The following is a 26,935-nucleotide window of genomic DNA, read 5'->3' on the forward strand; positions in this document are numbered from 1 at the left end:
AGAACCGCTGTGCTCCATAAAATTAGCCGCCGCGGCTAGGCGTCTATGCTCGCTAGCACCCGTAGCCGTAACCTGTCAGCCGAGCTGAGCTACGGGGCGATAAAGCGCCGAACAGTTTGAACCTGTGGACGTTCCATCAACGTGAGACTGGGGGTTAAACGGCTGATATGCTATGGCGCCGTTTGTTTCCTTGTAGGGATGCTAACCAGGGCTAATAGCGGAGGGTGGGTGGACCGCTGGGAAATAATAGCCGATGTACCAATTCGGTTTGTGGCTGCCAGTTTAAGATAATAACGTCCGGTCATGTTGTGCGCTAGCGTGTTAGCACGATAGCGTCGAGTTTGTTCCGAGTAAGATAATATAAGGGAGGGAAAGGTGTGCGAGACACGTTTTAAGGTGGTGTCCTAAAGTACTCAGCGTATTTTGATTCAGCCAGCGTTCGTCATTACTGCCTGTTGTCTGTAAAAATGCAAATAATAATACTACTTGATTAGCGCTGACACGGGTCTTGTGTCTTGTTGACACTTTGCATATGGTGCTGCGTTCGAATGACTGTAGGAAAACTTGATTGCGAAAACTTAGTGCTATAGAATAAACACAAGGCCAAAGGTAATTTCTTGCCTTTTAAAAAACTTCTTAGCGAAATATTTTGTTCCAGTAGCATCAAAAATAGTAATATACTGTAGTATATACGATTGGAAATATAAGAAGTGTTATTAAGGCTTAGTTGGTTTTAAAAAAAAGTTATTCTTAGTATACAATTGAAAGCTAGTTGTGTGGGTGTGTAGGAATAACGAGTATTACGTGTAGTTCTAGTGAAGCGAAAGTTCTCAGTCATCCCATTCATAATAGCTGTCAGTAATTGAGTTGTGTCAAAAATCATGTTTATGTTCGGTTGCACTGACAGTATACTGGTATTTTCCATGTGTGCTTGGGACCACAAAAAAAGGGTTAATTATTAAAACGTAAACGCTGCTGCCATCTACCATAGTTATGGTTTACCCACTGGTAATCAAACGCAGCATAAAAGACTCTACATAATTGGACGATCTGTTTCCAATCATATTTGTAGAATGGCCAAATGCCCGCCCCTTTTATTCAACAGCCAATCAGCGTTGAGCAGTGTAGTTCCTGGACTGAAGAAGCACATTGCTTTGACAGAAGCAATCTGGTTATTAATTGTTCATTAGTTTAACTTGCTTTCCTGATATAATGCCAACCGCAAGGTAAGATAATTGTCCCGTGGTGTCTCCATGGTAACTGTTTTTAAAATCTGTAATTACTAACGTGTTCACAATATGGCTAGTTTATATGATCTATTAAAAGTACTTCCCAAAAAAAGTATTTTTGAACTGTTTTTGGCTTATGTTTTAGGATACCTTCAGTGACTGGATTATCTGGTTCATCCCAAAGTGCAACATACAATAATACATTTAAAAAAACAAAATCTGTGAAAGTGATAATAAATTAAAAAAAATGCTAGAGTCTTAAGAAAATTGAACCACATTGTGTGAAAACTATCAGGGTTGGACTTTGGGCACCGTGGTATCTTACAGAAAAGAATTTAAGATTACTAGGTCAAGGTGTGGGGCGTTTAATGCAATGCCAGCAAGTCTTTATAGTATATGAGTATAAGTATGCATTACCATAAACCTTTTAAATAAAACATTAAAGCACTGCCAGGGCAATTGCAGCTTTTTAATCCAGCTAATGTGTTGGAATATGTGCATACCTATTGAGTGAAGTACTTCTGCACTGTTGTTTTGCTGAGTTCTGAGACATGATTTCTTAATGTGAAGTCATATGTTTGCAATTGTGCAATGTTTCTGCAGCAGGGTGTGTGCAAATGCAGCTTTAGGCCTCATCAGCGTCTCAGATTTTAGAAACAGAAACATGACTTCCATTACAAACTTCTAAGCCTGACCCTTTTGTGGCAAGTTGAATGAGCCCCCCAATGTTTGTCTTCTCACAGTGAAAACACACTCTTCGGGATGGGAAATCCCTTGCTGGATATTTCAGCTGTTGTGGACAAAGATTTCCTGGACAAGTAAGTCAAAACCACACGTCTGTGTGCACGCGTTCTTTTACTTTCCCTCTGCCTCCTTACGATTCCCTTTTCTTTTCCCAAAGATTCGGACTGAAGCCCAATGACCAGATCCTGGCTGAAGATAAGCACAAAGCCTTGTGAGTCGAAACTTCACACCCAACGCAAACCGTTAAAACTATGTGGAACCAAATAGGGGATCCGCTGGCCAATCACAGCCGCCGCTCCTATCCTGACACTTTAGCTGCCCTCAAAATAACCAAGTTATAAATGGCCTATAATATTCCTATTCCCAATCTGGGAATTTACAAGTGCTAGTACATTCACACCTATATATGGTTTCCATGCTGTTAGAGTAGCAAAAAAGTAAACAGAGGAGCTGCAGACAATGTTGTCCTGTCCTGTTTTCCTCGTCTACATTGCATGTAGATGCACCAAGAATGTTATGTCCTTCTTCCTGGTTGGAATTCCTATTAGCAGCCCGAGAAGCACTGAAAACAGTCACAATTAAAACAAATCAAAGCCTTAATTACATTTTGACCTCTTTTTGTTCTTAATCTAGTGCAGATGGCGTTGTCCCTGCGAATTTATTTGTTTTTATCTATTTTTGTGCCAAAAAAGAGACTTCACCATCTGTAAGACAGCTGCCGGTGAAAGATGATTCACCTTCACAGAAGGAAACTCCTATTCTGTGTTTGAAACGTGCAAATATTCGTTTTAATCCATCCCAATAGAGGAAAGATGAGAACCAAGAGTGTTTGTTTGCTGTAGTAACACTCACTTTTGAGAATAATCTGCAGCCCTTACCAATGTGTTGAAGTGTCAAAAGTCCCCAGTGGGGGTGTCTGACCCACACTGTGACCTGTGTGCACCCTTTCATGCCAGACATTCTGCACTGATACTGTATCTTAGAAAGGCCTCTTCATGTTAACTGCTGTTGTAAATTCCAAGAGATAAGTGTATAATGTAAAACACATGGTCTTACAGTTAACTAACATTTTTTGACAGTATGACATTTTTTTTTTACAGTTTGCCATATTTTTTCCCCCATTTTTAAAAGTATTACAGAGCTCAGAAAGGGAGCTTGGGGATCATTTTTTCTTCACGATGATGAAGATGGTGCTGCTCTAGAAGTGGTCTATCTGCTAACTAATTCTTTGGTTAACTTTTTTTAATTTCTATTTTGTGTATAGCTACTTCTTTAATCATATATCAGCTCATCTCATTTTTGTATTTAGTACAGCGATGTGACATAAAGGTATAAAACATGAAAGATTAACTTGATCCGTTGTTGCCCTATAGTTGGCCGCTGTAGTCTTTGTTATGATTTTGGCGGACGCCATTAAAGAGGAATTGATGTTGAGTGTCACCAGGCTGCACTATAAGAACACGTCAGGTCATTAAGTGATCTGGGTCTTGACAATCGTCTACCTTATCAGGTCTTATTATACTTGATAAAGGGGCACGTGTGACTGGGTACCGGCGGCGGCACAAAGCCGCATCATCAGCAGTGTTGTTCTCCACCAACACAAAGGCTGCGGTGTTATCTTTCGCCCCACAGATGCCATTCCCTCCACATTCTGTACAAGGCCAGGGCAGGATTAACATGCGGCTTTGGTGGTTTATTGCCAGCACAATGCATTTCAATGCACGTCTCTTCACGGTACCACTCAAACCCCACAATCACGTCCGTTGTTTGGTACCGACCACACTAGCGTTACATTTAGTAGTCCACTCCAGTCTTGAGATGAGCAGCACCATAGTGGAAGAACTTGATTCAGGCGATGTCAAAGCTAACGGACTTACTTAATAGGCCGCAGCAGCCTTCCAGGTCTTTGGCTAACGCTATCGCTGCACAACTGAAGCTACATCGTAATGCACTTTTTTTTTTCCTCCCTCCATCGTCCCGGTTGGAGAGGGATCATTGGATGCAGCACACTGTGGCCAAGGCCGAATTCAATTATCTAGTCACAGCAGCGCCCATGTAATCCTGTTGTGGAATAGAAATTACCTGCTGGAAAAAGCTATCAACATCCCTGTTAGTATTGGCTGCGTACTCATTGGTGTTTGCGTGCCTGTGATGTTTGAATCCATTTTACTTCACTGAGCATTTCCTATGTTCTGTGCTGTACTTCAAAAGGGTTTTTGTTACTTTTTAGGATGAATACTGAGATGAAAACTGTCAGATCTCAGTTGCTTTTGTAATCTATACAACAAAAGTGAAGCTGACTAAATTGTGGAGGTTTGAAGGATGTTGTAATTGACTTGGCGAAAAGTGTTCTGAGAATAATCAGAAAATCCTGAAAACATCTTTGTTTTGCATTTGTGCTCAGTGTTTTTAACCACAATGGCGCAGACAGTTGGTTGAACTCCCTGCATATTTGTGGTCTGTGTTGACATTTTTGCTGTTGGAAAAACAGACAAGGAGCACAAATATACCTAGTAATCAAACAAATTCATCAATCATTTGTAGATTCGATTTATTAATGCTCCATAGTTCAACTGTGTTTTTCGTTTGCCCTTTAAAATTGGCTCCTGAGAAGAAACTGACAGCCGAAAGAACTTTATTTGACTTCTTCAGTGCAGAGCAGCACTGTTCCATCCCTCAGAGGGAGATACAATCAGATGTGATGCAGTTTGCTGAATGTTTTGTAGTGACTGCTGCCATCATGTGGCTCAATTTAAGTACCTGTGACCTATTTAAATCCTCAATGATTCAATTATTTGGCTTCTATGTTTTTAAGTGAGCTGAAAATCTATACATCCATTTAGAAGATAACTTACATGTTTTAATGTGATTACTGATAAAGAATTTTATTGATTTATTTCGCCACACAGGTTGAAATTCTCCCTGTCGAAACTTTCTCCACTGTCCTGCTGTACGTTGAATGCCCAGCAGGGGGCGGCAGTAGTCTTCTGCGTTTACCCCCCCCCAAGGACTTTATGCTGGCAACAAAATGTCAACGTAATTAAAACACACCTATTTATGCAGGAGATTAAAATGTGGACAAGTAGACATTTTATTCCAGGATGAGGAGGCATTACAGCTTGTTTAGAATGTGCAGCATTTTATAACATGGCGCCTACCCAAACCCTCTTGGGCTTGTTAACCACATTATATTAGAGCTAATGATTATTAGTGTGTCAAATGAGTGAATCCTTGTAACAGGGAGCGTATTGTCACCTCAAAGAGGGAGGAGGAAGGGAGGGGGGGCATCAGATGGCTTCTGAATATTAGTCTCGTTCAAACATTTGTTTTATGACTCCCTCTGTCCAATCATAATTAATTGTTTACTTTCTCATCTCTGGTTGATGGCGTGACTCTTTTCAGAGGTTGTTTGCTCACAGCAATTAAGTTCATCAGTGCTCGTCCTCCCTCCTCCCCCCCCGATCCTCTCCCCCACGTCCCTTTCTCCCTTTCTCTATGCTAAATGCAGATTAGCAGCGTCACAATCACATCCAGAATGAGAGTAAACTCCTCATTATGCCGTGTGACCCTCTGCTGCATGAATAATTCAGAGTTGCAGCGTTAGTAGCTGGCTGTTATTAGCATTCCGGATGGCGAGGGAGGGGGTGGGGGTAGAGGGGGTCGGGTGGCTCATATCACTGACAGGGCTGACTCAGGGGGATCAGCTCTGGATTGAGACACACATCACACACACACATCATCACACAACACGGGAGATCAGTGGAGGTGCCTCTCTACTCACACACCCCGCTGTCTGTGTACATCTTACACACCCCTGCTGCTGCCGTGCAGCTCAATCTGCTTACTGGGAGGAAAACAACAAAGGCCCCTCTCGCAGAGTACATGCTAAACGCTCCGTGTGTGTTTGTGTGTGATTGATTCTGCTCTGTAAACACACTTGACTCCATGCCTCCATTTTATTATTATTTATTAAAAACAGTGCTAAGCAAAAAAATATGAGCGCTAGAAGGGATCCAGGTGTATTACAGAGAACCCCCCCCCATCTCACACACACCCCCACCCTGTGTTTGTGTGTGCTCACATGCAAGCATGCGTGCAGAAGCTGCATGTGCTTGCCATGGTGCCACTTCACTGGATGCACTCATGCTTGACTGAGTGTGTAGACACATAAAGCCCCCCCCCCTTTCTTTTCCCGGTTTTGATGCTGATGCTGAGCGCTGTACTACAGTACTTGATCCCAACTCCTTCATCCCACCGGGGGGTCCGAGCATCCGGCTCCCCATTCTGTCGAGGTTAAAGGCCCCAGACCTGCGTCTACCAGGCGTCCTCCAGAGGAGAGATTAATGGCACTTCTCTCTTCATTGAGACATCGGAAGCATGTTAACCCGACAGCCGTGCACTGCTCGCGATGTTTTATTGATATGCACGAATTTGCCAGGTTGAGGGGGCTCACATGAATCTGACATGCTCACTCCAGCCGTACTCATGCATATGTGGATCAGGGCTCTTTGAATTATGATAGATGAAAACTTTTCAAGCGAGGTGGGGGGGTGAATGGCCGTACGCGCAGGTGAGCTTTGGTAACGGTGACAGATCCCCGTTGAAACACACGCGCTGCATCATGAGAAATGGCTGATGCAATCATAATTACGGCTCACCACGGCTGCTGCTGCAAATGCCCTCCCCTTTGTTGACAGCAGGTGGTGCCAGAGGGAAACGCCACCAATCAAAGAGAGTGTCACAAACATCATCGAAATCCCTGCGCCTGCACCCCCACCTCCTCTTCCTCCCTGCCCTCCAACTCCCCCCGTTAAAGACCGTTTTATAATTAAAAATGTGGGCGTCTCAGCCAGTGCATACAGCGCGCTCAGTTCAGAATACCCCGCTCACGGCTATTTTTAGTCATCTTTGATTCCCGGCAGCCACACAGGAAAAGCCACTGTGTAGCTACATGTAGTTAGCATATTATCTCTACTGATCATTTCACTGCACCTAAGCTGCAAGGGAGTAGAGATGGGAGGCCAGGCTGGTGAGCAGGCACACTCCCCGTGTGTTTTAAAGTTCGCACTGGGCCATATGGTGCCCACAGTAGGGGGTGTTGGTGGAATTATTCACATGGAGCCCTCTGAATCACCAAGATCCTGGTATCAACCTCCATGATAAGGGGAATATCTCGCAGGCTTTGTGCTTGGGCTTTAAATCTCAAATCTCAGGAGAACACCAGAAGCCCTCCCCCGTCCTTGCTTACACACGCACTGTCTTCCCACTGGCTTCCTCAACGTGTCCCTAGTTCGCTCTCTTTTATGTCCTCTCACACTCACTCACTCACACTCCTTTTCCCACATCCACACAGTACCGTGTGACAAATGGCGCCACGCTCTGCAGCGCGAAGCCAAAAACCTGTGACATTTTCGAGGAAATATTAAGAACTCGTCCTCCATGACCAGATTTTGCCCCCGCCGCCTAATCCCTGAGCGTAGCCTAATTAAGTACAAACGGGCAGTGCTCGGTTAATGCCGGCAAATGGGACGTTGCTGCTGCTGCTGCTGGTTCAGATGATTATTAAAGGGCTGCGCATTTGTTGCCTCTGCATTCTAATGCAATTACTCACCCATTATGACCGTGGAATTGTGCAGTCATACAAACATATTAGCCTTCTCGGGGAGTGTTTGCACCCCCGGATGTACCTGCTCAAAGGCACCATCATCATGCTTTTTTTTGCAGATCAATTATTAGCAGATGTCAGAGGACACTAATGTCTTGTTGGACACATTCACGCATCTCATCCTTTGCCATCGCACGCTAATGTTCCCATCACAAAACTAGCCTATTCATCTCATTTTCTTCACCGATTGCCTCAGAAGCAGCTTGTAAAGACACATCTGGCTCTGGTGGGGAATGCAAGCAAGGTAGAAGATAATTATTGATTGGAAATAAGAAAAGATAAGGCTCAACCTTGAGGAGCCGGGCGATAGCGCCTGGAACAGAATAATTAATGGGCCTGTCTTGTGTTGCGACAAGCTTTCACACCGAGAGGAGCGTATTGATTTTAAACAGATAAACTGCGTAACCTGTTGTGAAGGGTTTGACAAACAATTTAATTGGGGGAGAAAATACGGCAATATTCCTCGCCCTTTCCATCTCCCTTTCATCACGTCCCCGAGCTGTTTTTCCACCGCCTGACCTATGGAAACAATTATTGTGCATCGGATTGGTGCAGCCTCTACAGAGGAAGTGTGGTGTGGGATGCACACACTGATTGGAGAATCTAATCAATGGTGGAACCTGTCCACTCCAGATGCCTCTGTTGAAACTGGGATTACCGAAGCCCCCCCCCCCCCCCCACCGCTCGTGTCGGAAGGAGGGAAAGATGGATCTGCCTGGTTAAATGGACCTACCTGCTATGGCTGAGGCAGAGATAATTTACTGTTCCTATACAAGCCTCCTCTGTCCTAATTCCCCGAGGAGAGCAGCAAAGCAGTCCCAGTCCTCTCACTTCTTCCCTTGGCCTCTGCTGATTAGCAATAGGGGCTGTTTGATCACGTTTCCCCGCCCGTCCTTGTGATTTGTAAGCTGTTTAAACGCGAACGAGGCAATTAAATAAGGACAAACGGAGTGGAGTGTGCGCCACGGTGATCATTAGCGACGAATTACCCCGGTGTGCACTCAAACGTTCCGAAGGACTTTCGCACGGGCCCGCTCCCGAGGATCCTGATCCAATCTAGCCATTGATTAACAGAGACTTGTTCTTCCTGTGAAATCACTCATCCAGGATTTTAGGGCACTCATCCGGTCTTATCGAGATAGGCTAACATCAAAGGCGAATGAAGAGGGATCGGGTAAATGGGCTCGCCTTGCCCTCCACGTAAGAGACTTAGAGGAGCAAATCTTGAATTATTGCCTCATGTAAATAATCTACTTGGCTCTTTTTTTTCGTGGGGGGCACTCATGAGTCACTTGTGGCAGAGAACACTCGTAGTCCTCTGGAAGCTCTCATATTTCCTTTGATGGGAAACAACGGCGGGGGCTCCATCCCCAGGAATGTAAACAACACCATGTTCCCAACTTGTGTGATCTCCCCCAACAATTTGGCTGTGTTAAGCCACAGATATGTAGGTATTAGTTCTAAAGGGGGCTGTTCATATCCTCTTTCCATCCAGTAGCCTGTATCTGTTAATTTGGCTTAAACCCAGAGAAGAAGTGGCTCCACTAGGGATTTGAAGCTAAATTGAAAAATAGTACCTTTTATTAAGGAGTGGCGTTTTAATCAGAGTGTCAGGGGCGATCTCTTGTACGCTATCCATACATTAGTGGGAGGCTTTGCGTACTTGGAATTTCTCTGCTGTTGAACATCAGTGTTTTTTTTTTTTGTTTTTTTTTTTAAAGAAGAGGTTAGTGGGCTGAGGACATTTTGTTCAGAACAATTTATTTTTCTCTGCTCCCTCCTAGCACTGCATGAGATTACACCACAGTAGACGGGGAGGGATTTTCTCTTCCTAAATGGCCAAGGGGGCCGTTTACGGTGTCACCACTATGGGATCACATGATGTTTGAGGGTGTAAAGGTCTCGAGGCAGCTGCTCCTTTTCGGTTGGGATTTTCAAGGCGTCCAAGAGCAGGGCCCCATGCTGTCTGCACTGAAAGGTGGAGCAAATACTTCTAGGAAGGGAAGGGGGGGAAGGGGTGCAGAAATCCTTGGAAGCTGTGGGTCCATTTGAAATCGGCTCTGGAGTCCCTCGGCTGCCTTCATGTTATAAACACCCACAGTGCTCAAATTCCTCCTTTGTCAAGGAGTCATAACAGGTGTCTCGGGAAGATTTTTTTTTTTTCCTGCAGTTAGCATATTTTCCACTTGCATGGAAAGTTTTTGTTGCGAACATTCTGCCCTGGGTAGACAACTCTGCCTGAAGACATGATATGCAGACTTTTCTTTGAAGCAGCTAAGGTTACTTTCACACTTGCTCAAAACTCAGCCATGCCTAGTTAAACCTAGTTTTGCTCAAATATTGAGCCCCTTCTGGCTCCCGTGTTGGTAATCCACGATGCATATGTATTACTCCTGTCCACAGTAAGCAAACGCAACAGACAAATTCCAGGTTGACATTCTATCCTCCCCAAAAATGTTCAACCCTGACCTAACCCGGGTGTATTTATTTTTCTAAGGAAAATGCATTGCATCTCTCTGACAAAGCCTTTAAATAACACAAATCCCCCAGGAGTGCGCTCTAGCATTTCCCCATCAACCCCTCTTACCCACTTAATTAAAGTAGGTCTTGCATATAAAGCCAGGGGGACTGGAAGACTGCACCTTGAACTATTTTCATGTCATTGAACGTACCCCCCCCCCCCCCATGTTCCAATACAGTTGTGAAACAGACAAACCTCAGATTACAAAAAAAACCTCCCAAAGTCGGCGATTCATCTTATTGCAGACGGGTCGATTTCTATAGCTGGGTGGACGGCGTTGTGTCGCCGGGCTCCCTGGCGATGGTTTGCATATACGGTGTGTGTGTGTGTGTGTGTGTGTGTGTGTGTGTGTGTGGTGTGTGTGTGTGTGTGTGTGTGTGTGTGTGTGTGTGTGTGTGTGTGTGTGTGTGATGTTGAAGCTCCCACCGCATCACCCAGCTTTGCATCAGAGCGGTGCCGCGATTGATGTTGGAAATGGCAGCACGATGGGAAAAACACGGAAACGAAAGAAACGGCAGGCCCGAGGGACTTCCCGTGGTTTACCTTTCAAAACTCGGCAATTGTTTACTTCCCATTCCCCACTGTCATCTTTAGGTTTTTTTTGACTCGCCGTGTTTAGTCTGTTACAGTCTTTTCTAAACTTTACTGTACGGTTCAGGCATCAAAGGTTTAATCAGATGTGCTCTCTTCATAAACAACTTTTCTGGCTTGGAGATTTTCTTTGTACACAAATCTATTATACAGCTTGTTTTGGGTTTTTTCCTGTTGTTCTGAAACCACCACCTATACAATACAAAATATCCCCGCCAAGCGGGAGACGAATAGGATCTTTTTCACGTCTCCCTGTGAGGAAACATTTCCCACGTTTCAAAAACGGCGTTCCCTGTTCACGTTGTTTTAATTCGGCAGAGTTAACCACAGCCATGTGCGGACAAAGTTGGGTTTTTATTGTTTGTTTTGGTTTTTTTCCCACCTTTATCGAGCTGACATTCAAACCCTAATAGGTTCAAGTATCGCATTTAACAAATTCCAGGGCTTTCTCGCATCTTTTTTTAATTTTAAAATCCTTAGCGTGAACTGCTTTCACCTGGAACGTCACATGCGCACGTAGCACCAACGCTAACGTATTCCCCTCCTTCCACGTTCTCCATTAGCATGTGGAGAAATCCTCGCAGGAATTCAAAATATTACAATAATCGGCACTGGGCTCTAAGAAAGTGGAGCAACGACTGAGGTTTTCTGCACATGTCGGACGGATCATTTGTTGCTTTAACAATCCAAATGATGTTGAAAAGCTTTGCAGTCTCTGCCCAGTTATGATAAAGAATAGTCAAAATAACAGCTTTGTGCTCCAGCCCAGGCCCAGCAGACCTCTAGTACAGTAGTCACTATTCAGTCCGACCAGAAATGAACGTTGTGAAACACTTAGGATCAAAAAAAAGCGATTTGATGTTGACATTTAGACTTGTCTACATTACAGGCTGTTATTGTTGCTCGCAAATTAAACAAGCAGAATGATGTATTTTCTAAACTGTCCTACTTTTTAAATCATTTTTTTATGATAATCCACTGAACAAAGCTGCTCTATCACGGTTGTAATTGCATTGCAAGACTGGATTTTTATTTCCAAATGCCACAAATTGCATTCGGCATCTGCAGTCGCTCTGCAACAAAAGCCCAAAACTGCCTCGTCCCGAGGGAGGGTTTAACTCTTAACGAATGTACTACACCTGCATCATTAAGTGATCTTAGAACTCCAATATGTTGAAGAAATTACTTTTACATGCAAGCCCTTTCTCCTCTGGCTGGTGCGATCTAGCGCTCGTTCCTGTTGTATGTCAGCGTTGCCGGTGGTTACGGCTGGTGTTAAGACTGAGATACCAACGGCTGTTCATGGGGCTTATTTTTGTCTCGCTTTTTTCTTCGTTTCAGGTTCGACGAAATCGTCAAGAAGAGCAATGTCGAATATCACGCCGGTGGTTCCACGCAGAACTCTGTGAAAATTGCTCAGGTTGGTCTTGTCCTGCCCCGCCAGGGTATACATCTGTATGCCTGTAACTCTAGATTTGTCAGGCTGGCAGCCCTGGGAATAGAGAGCGTAGCTGCACAGCATGTTGACACATTACAGTTTTAGGTGTTGTGAATTCATCAGAGCTGTCATGGAAGGAGAAAGGCGGGGAAGATTCATAATATTTGCAGTGTTATCCAGCCGCCCTAATTTCCTCAGACGTATCAAACATCAATTAGAGAGAATTACAAGCAGATGCAATTCAATGTCACGACAAATTACTTTCAACAAATGACGATCTTCGCGGCGGCTGCTCAGATCGCAGCGCTCGTCCAGCTCCGAATGGCTAACCCAAGTGTGAAAATAAGTTATGGAATCCTTTGTTTCAAGTGGCCGCACGAAGTGTGTTTGCCTCGTAGTGATTAGCTGCTGATAAGGGTTTGGTCTGTTTGCAGTAAACAAAGAAAAAGCATCCTGCTGAGACGGAATTCTCTTCCAAGGAGGAACGAGAGCAAGAACTAATTGAGAGGCTGATGTTTGTTAAAGAGCCGGCTCTTTCTTGTGTGTGGGTTTTTCGTTCATAACATTTAAGTAAACTGTGTGCGGTCGGTATTTGTGCACACGCGCTCGTGTGTGTTAGGTGAGAGGGAGGAAATGAGAGCAGAGAGGCCTTCAGGAAAGCACCATCTTAATGCTTTTGAGACAGTAAGCAGCCATTAAAAAGACACTCAGAGCAGTACACCTCCGTGCAAACACTCTTTAATTATCAGGATAAGAAGCTTTAACATAAACCTCAGGTGCTCTCAGACATTAGGTGCCAACTTCATTTTATTCATTTGGATAACAACTTGCGTTTTTATATCTCGTGTGCTTTTTGAAGGAGCGTTTCAAAAGGAAACCACGAGCTCGGTTTTCTGTTCATCGGCGACGGCCTTGAAGTCGGTCCATGGCAACGTTCTCGGCAGCGTCTTCTTTTCTTGTCGTCGTGTGAGCCGGAGGATTTATCTCGCGCCGACAAAGACCTTGACAATGTCGTTTATTAATTGCAAATTGTGAAATCAGATGAAGAGGCTTACAACTGACACTCAGCGTTCAGACTTAACAATCGTGTTTTATAATGGCAAACTCCAGTTAGATGTAATCCTGCTGCATTTATTTGGACATTTACCCCGTTATCACCCCGACTGGGGTGATAACAGCTGTTTTCATCCCCTACCTGGAAGTCTCTTAACTGTTTATGTCAATATGTCTTGATGGACCGACTTTTCCCACATTTCACTTTCAGGCGACGGTGTTCTTTTATGAAAAATGTATAATGCATAACCGCCTCCCAGAATATTACATTGTAGCACTTGCAATATGGGAAACTTCAAGCCCCGCTGCATTGTGGAAGTCAAGCCTTCAAACAGGAATGATATGCACTGCAGTAGTGAATCCACATCAAAGAACATGGTGACTAAATGAGATGCTCGAGCCAGAGCAGGTTTGCTCAGGAGCAGCCTCGCTGCTGGAGGAGAGCGAGGCGCGTTCTGAGGCTTTGCAGAGGAATCACTGCACATGCTGGGAAAACCCAGGATGTGGGAGGATCAATGCCTTTGCATGTAGACGGCGCACTTTCCTCGAGAAAAGCACCCGCTTCATTGGAGGCTGTAATAGGTTAAATACTGCCGCTTCATCCCAGTTAAGATTTCTGCACTATCAAGGAAAAACCTAAAGCTCCAGTTTAAGCAGATGCAGAATCAATGGTAATTGGATTTAGTCAAATGAAAATTGACCGAGCCGGAGCTTAGATGGATAAGTATTGTTTCCTCTTAAACACCGCCTGCCCGCTCTTTGATCAAAATCAGCTTTCGCAGCGTTCGCCAGTCGATGGCTGGTTCCACTCCGCTCTGGTGTGGTTGTTTCATTTCCCATGCATTATTACTGGAGTCGGTCGTTCACAACTGAAATTTTGACAAACAAACTCCGCAGGTGGAGCCGTCACCACATTTGCGCAGTCTTCGCCGCTTTCCCGACTAAGCCGCCGCTTTTGTTCGGATTGACTCGGTGGAGTTGCCAGCTTGTACTTTATGCAGACCTTTGATTCCGAAGATGAAAAAAAAAAGAAGCAGCCTCCCTTGCCCAGGCTCTAACAAACACCATGCCCTGAAGGTGCATCCGACATAAAGGCTTCACCTTGTGGATGTTGCACGGCTCTAAGGTAGCACAACCCAGTCCAGCCCTGCTTGCTCTCGCACAGCCTCACATATCAAAGAGCCTCTTCTCTGATGCGCTGCGGCAAGGTAACAACCGCCATTCCACTGCAATTTGACAAATATTGTCGCATTTCCGAGCAGGTTCGGTGCGGCGGGGCACGCGTGGTGATTATCACAGGTGGGGGGAGTCAATCGACTGGAGGGCGGCATCGAGAAGCACAGTCAATTCATTTAGACAGAACATCAAAGTCCTCCAACAGCTCCTTAGGGTCCAGAGATTGAAGCGGGAGCAGAGACAGGCTCATAGGGAGTTATTGCTGCTGCCGGGGAAGTGGATCCTACCCCGAGTGCCTGGCGTTAACCACGCTTTCTCATTATGATCCTCACAAGGCAACAGCAACGACCTGTCTTTGCACGGCAAATCCCTCATTTCCATTCAATGGAAGGGTATATTTTTACGCTGCCAGCTGCAAATGTATCAGAATAACTGAGCACGTTCATTGTTTTAATTTAGAGTTCACGCTGGGCAGGTCATCAATCCGCCGCGGTGGCTTTTGAAAAGTCTCCCCTCTCTGTTATGGTTATGATGCCTGTTTAACATTTCCTCAGACTTGGTCAATCACGGACAGGGTGAGTGGGGCCCTCGCTTGGATGTCGGCTCTGCGCTCTTAATTGGAAACGCATGTGCGCCACGCTGTTGAAAGTTTCTTTATTAAAAAAAAAGAAGAAAAAAAAGGGCCTCACGAGTTGACTTTGAAAAAGGTCCTGACGAGCTCAAATCGCGAAGGGAGACACTTAAAACTGGGTTCGCTCTGTCACCGAAGACGTTGACTTATTTCTCGGGCCCAAAATATTCCATGACCTAATGTTTGGCTTTTACAGCTCATTTTGTTAAATAAATAAAGAACAGCAACTTGCCTCCATCGGAATGGGCTAAATGAAGAAATGCCTACGTCTGGTTCCACTTAGCGAAAAGAGGACAGCTGAGGAGAAAGAGTGGAGCTTTTGTATTCAAACCGCGTTGCTAAATCTTTAGCGAGCTGCCGCGTGCATTCATAATTTCACTGTTTCTTCTATATTTGATGCTTATATCCAACGTTGTCTTTAGCGGTGGGAACACATTCTTTGTCCTGCACGTTTGAGTCATTTGTTCATAACGTCATTTGTTCATTCAGTCATTTGTCATTTACGTAAGAGCTTTTCAAATTTTTGATCACCTCGCCAGTTGGTTCGTGGATCTCGGCACAGCTGCGCCGCAACGAGCATGTTAATGACCGATTTAAAAACCTGAGCCTCGGTGGGCTTTTGAGTTCCTCGGTGCAGAAATCAAACCGCTCAAGTATGCGGCTGTTGTTAAAGCAAAAGCCTCTTGTTTGTTTTAAGACAGGTTAATTGCAGAACCACTGTTAGCACCCACTCTGAGCTGTTTTATGGCGCCGGGACCATGCGGTTTCCTTCCCTTTATTAAGCGGTGGAAGGTCGCCGTCTGTTAAGCTTCTTGTGAGAGGCGAATGAAACCAAATGGATTTTTTTTGCGCCCCTTTTTCTTTGCCATTTCCACTCGCTCTCGACATTCCAGGTGTGTAGAGTGTGAACCCGGAGGGAGGGAGGGGGGGCCGCCATTGTTTTTCTCGGCACAAGCGGAGGAAGCGGAGAACGCCTCATTCGCTTTGATGAGCGACGTGTTCATGCGTGGGCTCCACTGTCACCCGCCATGAGGCAGCTGTGAAGTCGCAGCTCACTTCTGTGGCGCCATTTCCTCAACGATGAAGTGGAGAGAGCTCTGTCCACATCCCACTCCTCTTCGCCCACATTTACATGTGAACCCGCCCCCCCCCCCCCCCCGACACCTCAGCAGTATTGTGACCGCATGTCACGCAGCGGTATCGGCGAGCATCGCCTTTTGTGCTCTGCGTCCGCGACAGGAAAGCATAATGACGCAACGGCCTTGCAGTTTGGCTTGTTTTGGAAGGTTCCCTGCAAAATTTGTGAAAACAGTTTGCTTATATTTCTCTCAGATTCACAGGGTCGCTGTTGCCCCAGTGAGAAAACGATACCGGATCCCTGCAAAGGTGACATATTACTCTCCCAGTTGATGTTAATTTGCTGTCAAATTTGCGACATAATTTAAGCTGCCAAAGGGAAGACGCGGGGAGTAGGTTGTAACTCATAACTAATGCATCGAAAAGGGTGTTGATTAACATTTAGGGCTCGGGAGACGCTCGCTCAACACGTATCATCTGGCCTCAGAGGCTGGCGGTGGAACCGAATGTGATATCTTGCGTAACGCGTCCTTGCTTCGGGCCATCACTTCCAGGCTCAGGAAGAGAGGCCGAACCGTTGGCTCGCTCGCCTTTTCGCTTTGGCTGCCGTACAGTTGCCTGAGTTCTGAGTCAAATTTAAAAAGACAGCAGTCCACATATGTCGCAGCGTTTTCATTGTCAATTTGCAGAATGATGTGTTTTCACGGGACACTTGCTTTGTTCACTGGGTTGCTGCATAAGTCAGCTCTCGTATAGACTTCCAGGGGTCCACCTCTTCTTGACTCGGGTCCAAAAACAACCGAACGAATGCAAAGGCGAGTCTACATTTTCATCTGATTACGAGTGAATGATGCCCCTGTCTCATATTTCCTCGCAGAAGGTCTGTGGCAGTAGTATTTATTTGGCGCATTCTCAGCATACTCCTCACTCCTGTGGTTGGAAGTGTTGCATAGCAACTGAGGAAAAACAGCTTTAAATATTTTGGTTGAAAAAGATTGTAAGAAAATAAAGAACAGCCTGCAATTACTGCTCATTTCTCCTGAGTTCATAAGTTTAAGGAGCCGTAGCGTTGTGCCAAGTAATAAACGAAATACCAAATTAGGCTTTGTGTTTTCTTGGAAAAAGTGAGAAATAGTATGCAAAGAATATTACCTTCTCCTGTGCCAGTTCAGTTATTCATCTGTTCAGGCATTAGGTTTATCGAATGAATTTCTGGCAGCTGTCTCACTAATTCACCCGTGTTTTGAAACAAAGCTGACTGTAGTTTTTAGAGTGCAGCGGGCTCAGTTTCCGAGCCAACCCAGCATCTGTGACAGGGTGGAAAATGTGTAGGTGAGTGCAAATTTGAAGCGATGTGCCTCAGGAAGGCGGATGGGGGGGGGGGTGGGGGGGTTGGAGGAGGGACGGGGGGGTGCGCATGTGGAGAGAGGGGAGACTGGATGACGCACAGCAGGTGACAGACAGACACTAATAGTAATGGCTCTTATCAGTGCTTCACTCGCTCTCTCTTTTCACATGGGCTCTGACATCCTCCTCCTACTCCACCCCCTCCATCTAGTCAGGGGGTGCTGGGAGCTCGCTGGGTTGTGCAGCCCGCTCGAACGGAAAGAGGCTGCCAAACACCGGTCCCCTCACATATAAATTGCATCATTAACATCGCCTAGATTATTCCAAGCTCTCCCACCGGGTTTATGGCAGCACCGGCTCAACTTAACTATTTAACTCACTGAAGACATTCTGGTTTCCTGTGTGCAGAAAGGTTTCAACAAATGAAGGGGATATATTCTTTCTTTTCCATCACTCAGGGAGGCTTATTGCTTAGATGGCTGTGCTTAATTCCATTTTCTATTTTAAATTGTCAAACGTATGTGGTGTGATGTAGGAAGATTGGTCCTGGAATGGTTTTCTCAGTATTATTTCCCAATTTTCTGCAAACACGTTAATCTAATGAGGTTCATTTTTAATGTATCACACCATTGCTTTGCATTACTGCTAATAGATTGTTATTCATTTAAATATGTTGCATTTTAGATGATTTGGTTTGATTTTTTTTTTTCTGCACTCAAAACTATAAAGCCACTTGGCTTCCTACTAATAATCGTGTCTTTTAATTTTAAAACACCCCATGGTTTGTCATACCTGACTGGGAAGCCTTTAAGCCCAATTGACATCTATTGGTGGATGGAGTTTCCTTTGCAGATCAGTTGGCAATTAACTCTGTAATTACTATCCGAGGTCGGGGTTAAGCTCTGAGTTAAAGGTTGAAGCAGCAAACATTTTCATATGATCCTCTTACTCTATTATCCTTTCTCCTCGCGACAAGGTTTTACCTCACGGGGAGAATACATTACATAAAGCCTCTTGGCAATTACTTCTCAATGAATATACTCATAGTGTATAGTCCATAATGATTTATCTGGAATAGCCTCTGCCCCCCCATCCAACCGCAGGGCCGGCTCTGCTTACTGCACAAGTTTCATTTTCACCTGAACAAATGGCTTCTTCCGAGGGGAAAATGTGCCAACCTTTTACTTTTACTGACTGCAAGGAAGAAAAAAAACAACCCTAAGAACAAGAGAAGGGGAGCACAACCCCCTGCAGTAAAAACAGATATTCTACCAAGGATATAAAAAAAAAAGGCGGGGGGGGGGCTGGGGTTGGAATACTTCTTGGAGGTGTTGGGGAGAGTTTTACAGAGCTGGGGCGGTGCATAAATCTGTTGAATAAAGGGACGTTTATTTTTGTGCGTCCGTCTGTAACGGCCTCAGGAAGCAGCTCGGTCTTGATGGGACGCAAATCCGACTTAGTCGCGGGGGCTTTTGCTCGAGGTAACGGGCTCCACCTTGAGTCTTGGGAGGGCACTTTTCCTCCCGACACGTTGATACCAGTTTCTGGACGGGCCGGCGCTGGGTAAGCTAACACCCAGGCAGGGACCAGTCGAGTCAAACAATCTGCCCCGCTACAGCAACCCAGACCAGGGATGTTGATATCCAGCGAGCTCATTCAACAGGCCCCTTCACACGTTCCTAACCCAATTCCAAAGGGATCAGTGCTCGGGATCAGTTCAAGATCAGGTTATTCGAGCCCCTGAGAATTGTAAAGCGATCCCTGAGCAGCTTTTGCTTTCTCAAGAGTGATCGGAGCTGTCTGTTAAAGGCTGCAAGGGCCCGGGCTGAAGGCAACTCCTGGGGTCTGCGTTTATTTCTGTCCGGCAACAGAACGACTGTGCGTCTGGGAAAGTGTTTACACTGTGTGTACTTGTGTGCATTTTGAGGGAAAGTGTGAGAACGTGAGGCTCGATTTACACTTTGTGGGTAACCGCTATGCCAATGCCTGTTGGTAGAGAAACTCCAGTATCTTTTAGCAAAAACACAGGATACCTCAGGTTTATTATTTTCTGTCAGCAATCTGATGGTTTAAAAACAGTTGGCACAAAGCTGCCATATATGGTTACAGCTACGGTCAGTAGCCAGGATGTTAATCACCAGGAGAGAGAAGGGAGCCTTTCCGTCAGATAGCAGATTTGTCAGACACTGTTTTTTTTGGTTATTGACAGCCTTGCAAAACCCCTCACCTAAGCGTGTTTTAAACGCAACCACGTCCGAGGCTGCTTGACAAAACTGATGGATCGTCTGAGTCCGGACATGCTCGTAAATCCGCGTTCGCCGGCATGTTCTTCTCCTTTCAGCATTACCCCTTGTGCCTTCCGTCATCTGGCTGTCTTCTGTCTGCAGAGTTACAGTGCGCACCTGTCAGACACAATTTATGGCACGCAATTTGTTGCGTGCCGCGGGAATCGCGGTTTCTGGAGAAATCTATTTTCCCATTTGTTGCATATTAGGTACGGATGCTTTCGGTGACAAATTAAGCATTTGTCTCTTGCAGATAAGTCGAAGGATTACAACTTGCTTTGACGCAACAGCGACTGACTGTGCATTGTCACCAGGCATGAGATGAGGCTGTTTACCCTGAGATATTGGAGGTGTACGTGTGGTTTGTTTCCCACCGCCCTCCGGAGAAAGCAACATTAGTTGGCTTGTGATGAGCTGTCACCAGCTTTGTTTGATACAATAAAAGAAATGAATGCACAGCAATTAGATGTTTGTTCAGTCTTATTGTTGCATGACTGCGCCGCCGCCGCCGCCGCCCATGCTCTTAGCTAGGATTATCACCCCTGAGAGGGGGGAAGCATTACAAAATGACAGCCCCTTCATGTTGAACAAGTCAAGCTGATTCAGTGAATATTGAACAGTTTCCCACCACATGTTCTCCCGCATGCTAAGGGAGCTGCGTTAACCTTGTTTTGATTTGCATCTCCTTAGCAATTAAGATAATATGTCGTAATTAGAATTTTAATATACCGCTGTGAGATTTTTGATAATTATACAGAATTCTCCGCAGTGATTTTCTCTCGCCTGCTCGTCTTCGCGGATGAATTCATGGCTGATTAGATCACCACTCTAATCAGATTTGAGCTTGGTTGTAAGGCATCTTTCCACATGTCTCCGTCAAGCCAAGTTACTCGGCGTAGCTGTGAAACAGTTGCTGTGACAACACATATGTTCATAGTCGGTATCAGGAATTTTACTTCCAGAGAGAGGTGGATAACCACAGAACGCTTAGGTGGAACATCAATCTTCCAAATTCAGGCGTGACAAAGTTAGTCGAAAGAGTCGCCGTGTCTTAAAATCTCATCCTCCTTCACTTCGAGTGTTGCTTTGTGCTTTTCTTCGGAGCGGTCCATTTACTGGCACTTGCGAGTTTATGTGATAATTAGCCTAATGCATTAGACCCAAGATATTTAGTTAATTCAGTTGCAGTTGGGCCACAGTGCAGCAGCGTTAAATACTTAAGAAGAAAACAATTAGCATAAGTCCTTTTCAATTTAGGAACACACAGGCTACTTGGCTATAATTTTATACATTGCATGCATCAACCAAGTTCACATCTGCTGGAAGAAAATGCATTTAAACACTTACTCCTTACTCTATGCGTTTAATTGCTTATTTACACTTGCGGTGAATCATTTCCGAATGCTAATCGAGAATTCTACCATCCTTCGGCAACTGTTTTTTAGCGGTATGGTAGCATTCATCGCAGTTGGCCTCTACTACACCATATAACCTTCAGCAGATGTAGTATAGCAGTATAGCAGACTGACATAATAAAAGCAGCAGGTTGGCTTATTCATCGATATTGTGCTTGATATTCAACAGTAATAGTATCTTGTTATGTTCGTCAATAGCGAAAAGTGTGACTCCTAAAATAAAACCAAACTCAGAGCGTTTCGTCTAATTGGTTAAGTTTTGTGAAGTCAAAATCAATATGGAGGTTTCCTCCTCCTTGCGTCAGCCATGCGGCGCTGCTCTACAATACATAAATGATATTTCATCAGTATACCTAACCTCTGCCTGTCTGATTCGAGCTGCTTGTTTTTATACAGCACGAGATGGCAGCCAATATTCCCCGTGGCCTTTTCACCACTACAGTACAAACCAGTCAATATTGGCAGGAGAATTTTTTCCTGCCCCGAGTCGCCACAGTATCAATACAAGAGTGTGATAACAGGGGCCAATGTAAATGAACAGATATCTGCAAGAAAAACTAAACCTGGGACCCCTTTGTGGTGCGAAATTGGCCACCTCAAAGGAATTAATGACGGATCCTTCCAGCATAATTGTCTAATTATGCCGGGCAGATGGGGCACTGCTTTAACTAGGACACATTGTGCTACCTCTCTAGACTCTCCACAACAAAAGGCAAACCAGTGTGACAGCCTCTTCAGCAACGAGTGGGAGGGAGAGTGAAAGAAAGAAAATGGAGAGAGACGAAGGGGGGGGCTGGGTCTGTCACCGAGCCATTCCTCCACTCGATATGTTACCACAGAAACAAATGTATGGTGTAAACACTGCGCGGATCACAGCTCCTGGGAGGCGAATCACTGCAGTGTAATGAGGTTGGTTTACATGCTGCTTCTCAGCTTCCCACCCAGACTAACTCAATACTTAAGCCCTCTAATTAAAGAGAATCGGCCACTCGATAATTGATCACATCAGTTGCCTCGGCGTACGCCGTCAGCGTGAGGCTTCACACCACTGTTTATTAGAGCTGTCTGCCTGCTTTGTCTCCTGGGAAGGAAGACAGAGGGGAAACGTTTGAGGGGAGGGGAAGGCAGGGATGAAACAAAGGTAAACATGTAAGGGAATTAAATTTCCACTTTAAAAAGTGGCAACAGGACAATATCAGCTTCGTCTCAACGGTCCTACACCGGTAGCACTGCCATAGGAGTCATGGAAGGAGCTAATCTGTCACTTCTACTGACCTAAAAATCCTCAAGAATTCTAACAACGGCGCAGAAACGGTACCTCCATTACTCTAATGTTATAAAAAGATAATATATTAATCACCGCCATGCTAGCGCGCGCTTTGGTTTTGAGTGTTTCTCATTAACACATTTGCTCTAGCAGGCTAAGAACAAATACAACCGCAAAGGGTTTCACGGTTTGAAAAAATAGTATGCTAATCAGATTCAGATGGCAGCGTGACAGCTACGGGGACATTTTGGAAAACAAAAAAAACCCCGAGGCATTTAAATAAGCTTTTCTTTTCTCACAGGAAAGTTTAATTGGTGCCAGTTTTTTGGTGTTTTTTTTTTCTTTTTTAAGGCTCCTCAATTTGTAGTTTGATTGACAGATGTCCATGCAAGGTTTATCCTTCTGGTTTGGCAAAAATAAAGAGGAGAGCCTTCATTTATTGATATAGAAGCTGCTGAAATGTAGAAAATAAAACTGCGTTCTACATACTGGATGAGGTGGTATGAAATTTAAAGTAGCATAAATAGCCGTTTTTGTCAGTGGTCCGATGAAAATCCGAAAGGGGAAAATGCTGAAGCCTCGGCGTTCACCTTCTGGTTCTCGTCTCGTGCCACCTCGCTGCTCTTTTGCCCCTGTCAGTTTAGATGGCTGTTATTGACCCGTGTTTGCTTTACCAGCGAGGTCCAGCGCCGCGCCTTCAAACAGACTGACGGGAAATGACAGAACTGGTTATTGAGCACCTGCGGGACCTCTGACTTATAGATTCAGGATCTCAGACTTATAGAGGGGGGTGAGGGGTAATTGCTGAGTTTGAAAAATTGATTTATGGAAAGTGAATGTATCATCAAGACCGGGGGCTGAGAGCGGGAGACAAGCGGATTGATGGCGAGGAGACAGAGGAAGAATGAGAAGAAGCTATTTTTTCCTTTTTTTTTGGGTGTAATGTGTCAAGGAGTAAATACACCTGCACAGCAGACAGAGGAGGCTGTTCCAGACGCACACGAGCAGCTGTGGCGGAGTGAAGACGTATGACTGCAGTTTTTTTTCCCCTTTCTTTCCGGTCCTTTTGTTTGCTTGACTTTCGCAGCGGTGCAGCATCACACAGAGCAAGTGCACTAAAGCTACTTATTAGTCTCTTAAGACTGCGTAAAATTACCCTTTTGCCGCTTTAACATTAAATATTTACACTGTTATTTTGAAGGTTATTATTACTCTGTTAGCACGGCGAGGAAGTGCGTAAAGGCGACGACAAATGGTTCATTTTAAGGCCTCGGTGACGTGCTAAATTCTTTAAGAGACTGACTCCTTGTTTCTGTTGCTCCACATCCCGTTTGTACTTATGAGCGCTACCTGAGCTCGGCCTCAGACGGATAATTGCAGCGTTGCTTGTCCTGATGTTTTTGGGTTGTTTTTTTTTTTTTTCTCCCCCCACAGAATGTTTGATCAGCCTGTCGTGTCTAGATTGGCAGCCACCCATCTGGCAACTCACGAAAGAGAAACATATTATTACAAAGTGGGTGTAACTTCCTTATGCCAATCACAAAGCGCTGGTTTGGCATTTCTGAATTCCTGCGGCTGCCAGCTGTTAGCGATTTCGGCGACTACCGAGCTGGGGGCCTTCCTGTCATTAACGATTAGGGTGGCGACGGTGGGGGATCACACGCACCCATGCAACGATTCTATTCAATCGCACAACTTCAAAATAAGCTCAGAGAATGATCTCGAGACAACCCAGAGCTCCGCGTTAACTTAAAATAGTGTTCATAATTAACACTTGCTAAGCTAAGGCCACGCAACCCACCAGTTCCAAAATGAACTAAGGGGGCGTTTTAATAATGAATGTTGACTGTGTTATTAAACAGTATCTCCATAAATAAATCAATAAATCATTAGACATAACAAGAATGTTCTGAGTATTACTATTAATGCTGCTGTCAGCAATTTTTCCAAAGTGTTAAACGAATATTATCAGTTTAGTAATATGATTAGTGCTCACTGCTCATACACAGCAGCAGGAAACATTCCTCTCTGGCCATAAGCTGTCCAGCAGCAGCGTTTCCAAGTGAAACAAAGACAGCATGTGTTTATTCCAGAAACACACTTGTGCTTGGTATTATATTGAATTACAGCGTAGAGACCAGCAGCTTCCTAACGTGCCGCTCTGCTCAACAAATGCTGTGCTGCTCTTCGGCAGCAGCTGCTAGAACATATACTTCTTGTGTGCTTATGGATGCTTTAGGGATTTCTAGTCAATAGTCTTAAAAGTGCATAAAATTTACACCCCGAATTTTGAACTGCAAACAAGAATGCAGCTATCTGATGCACTTATAGTATTAATTATTTAACATATTCCTGTTGCAAGATACTCCCACACTCCCTTTAACACTCCCTCGCCTTTTAATAGTCCTGATGTCACGTCTGGTTATTAATGATTGGCATTCAGTCTCATTCCTTATTACATTTCTGCATTATTCGGAACAGTGCTGCGGTCCAACCCGACTGTTATTTTACCATGTGTGACTTAAAATCAGTTGAGTGCGTGACACACAGAGCGTTAGCCTCCTTCCTCCGTGGCTTATTTGCAAAGGCGATGACAAGAAGCTACGTTTGTTCACTCGGCACTCTCTCGTTTATATTTCAAGGGTGCGAGACAAAAAGCACTTCCTCCCCCCGGCTGTGAGAACATCCTCTGTGCCGTGTTGTTGTAGTGGCGGGTGACCTTGGTTCTTCTCTGAAAGCCCTCTGTCGGGGCGGATTCTTCCAGACTCGCAGAGTTGACTGAAAACTCATTGAATCCCCCTCGCCAAAGCCAACAGGGCAGGAAGGTGCAGGTGCCACACCGAATTTGGTTTTCCTTTACATAAAAAGCAAAGCACGCTTCGCCCTGGACACCTCTCTCTCTCAATCGGTATCAGGTTTTTAGTTAGGCTGGAATTAAAAAGTCCGTTGACTCTGGTCAACAAATACAGGGTGAATTTTGACAGTCGGCTGTACATATTTCGGGATATGAAAACTGCCTGGATGGTGATAAGTGGCCTGTCCTGTAAATACTGTGTAGGAATGGGAGTTAGGTGAATCAGCTTTGGCCCACACTGTGTTTATACAGATTATTATGAGACTGTGATTTCAAAGAGAAAATAGACTGAATGAGATCAAATTCATTTTTTTGGCAGAAGGGGAGGGTTTGTTGGCACGTAGAACAATATCCAAATAGAAATCACATTTTTCACTCCAGTTAGACTTAACTGAAGTGCATTGTCCTCCTTTTTGGCTCCTAAACTCAACTGTCTACAAATGTGAAAGTTGCAGCCGCAGAGTTTCGCTATATTAACGTTATTGGCAGGCGCGGTGTTATATCTGGCATGAAGAATCCATTTGGAGAGAGTTTGGAAATACTGTATATGCAGAGAACATCCGTCACAGACTTGAGGTTCTTCTCTTAACCTGCGAAAACGTTAAATAGGTCAGTAATATTTCCCTTCTTTTTGTTGTAAAACGCACAGGATGCAAGGCCAAATCATTAGCATGGACGCAATCCAGAACCTTAATAGTAACCAGGCAGAGTCGAATGACATTGTTATTGCAGCCGTTCCCCGGGAAGTGAGCGGAGCTGAAAATTTTCGGTTTGATTTATTGCAGGGTTTGAATTTATGTTCCAGCCCTCAATAGGAAAGTAAGCGATCTTCAGCCGCCTTCTCGTAAGAGCGGGTCCAAACAGCATCTGGTGCCGAAACCGTCTCCGCAGCAGAGCCCCCCCCTCCCCCCCGCTCCTCACGGTCCCACTAAACCACCGAGAATTTACACCTGCGGAGGGATATCGTATAACTATGTTAACTGGATGGGATTCAAGTCTGGCCCTGGAGAAACGGTCAGACGGGTAGAATAAGCTGCTCTTTCTGCAACGCTAAAGCAACAGGTCATTAGCTACCAATGCTATTCTGTGCTAGTCATGTCTGCATCTTTGCCACTGTTCACCTTGGTTTATTAGCTACAAAATGGTATTTAATCGCTTGAGTGCCCGTTCCCCGTTGCAAGCATTATGCCATTGATAAAAAGAACTTTAATCTATTGCACCTAAGTGCCGTTATTTATTAGCAGTTCTTTTTCCAGGGGTATAGAGCGCAGATGAAGCAGAAATATAATACTCACTGTCACCGCGTGTGCTTTCAATCTTACAAACATTGTGACCGGCCATTATCATCTACTGGAAGTGATGATAAGAAAGCTATTCTTTATGGTTTGGTAATAACTGCCTTATTTTTCATACGGGCGCACAACATTATTTATCACTGGGAAGTGTTGCCGGGGATTAATGATGCATAACTCTGTCGGGGTTGTCTGGCATACAGCACCAGCTGAAGGAATCTGGAAGGTTATCACAGCAATAAATCCCGAGTTTTTCCGTCGCAGGGGGCTGCAGCAGCCAGTAATGACAGTTCCAGCATCCCTCCAAACACACACGCACTTAAACACATACTACCGCCTCCAAAAAAATA

The 26,935-nt window shown here is 44.9% G+C and overlaps 1 protein-coding gene across 4 annotated transcripts in view; it reads left to right on the forward strand.

Annotated features, from left to right (window-relative positions):
• adkb (adenosine kinase b) overlaps positions 1-26,935 on the forward strand; it is an 83,071-nt gene that overhangs the window by 249 nt on the left and 55,887 nt on the right. For 3 of the 4 annotated variants that reach the window (XM_057054260.1, XM_057054176.1, XM_057054083.1), the window contains exons 2-4: positions 1,973-2,047; positions 2,131-2,184; positions 12,092-12,170. In XM_057054260.1, coding sequence (XP_056910240.1) covers positions 1,973-2,047; positions 2,131-2,184; positions 12,092-12,170 — 208 coding nt within the window. Of the gene's footprint in view, positions 1-76; positions 1,227-1,972; positions 2,048-2,130; positions 2,185-12,091; positions 12,171-26,935 lie in introns of those variants that run through there. The other variant, XM_057054333.1, reaches the window with a different exon arrangement.

This window comes from Takifugu flavidus, chromosome 1 (genome assembly GCF_003711565.1).
Source record: "Takifugu flavidus isolate HTHZ2018 chromosome 1, ASM371156v2, whole genome shotgun sequence".
Classification (NCBI taxonomy): domain Eukaryota; kingdom Metazoa; phylum Chordata; class Actinopteri; order Tetraodontiformes; family Tetraodontidae; genus Takifugu; species Takifugu flavidus.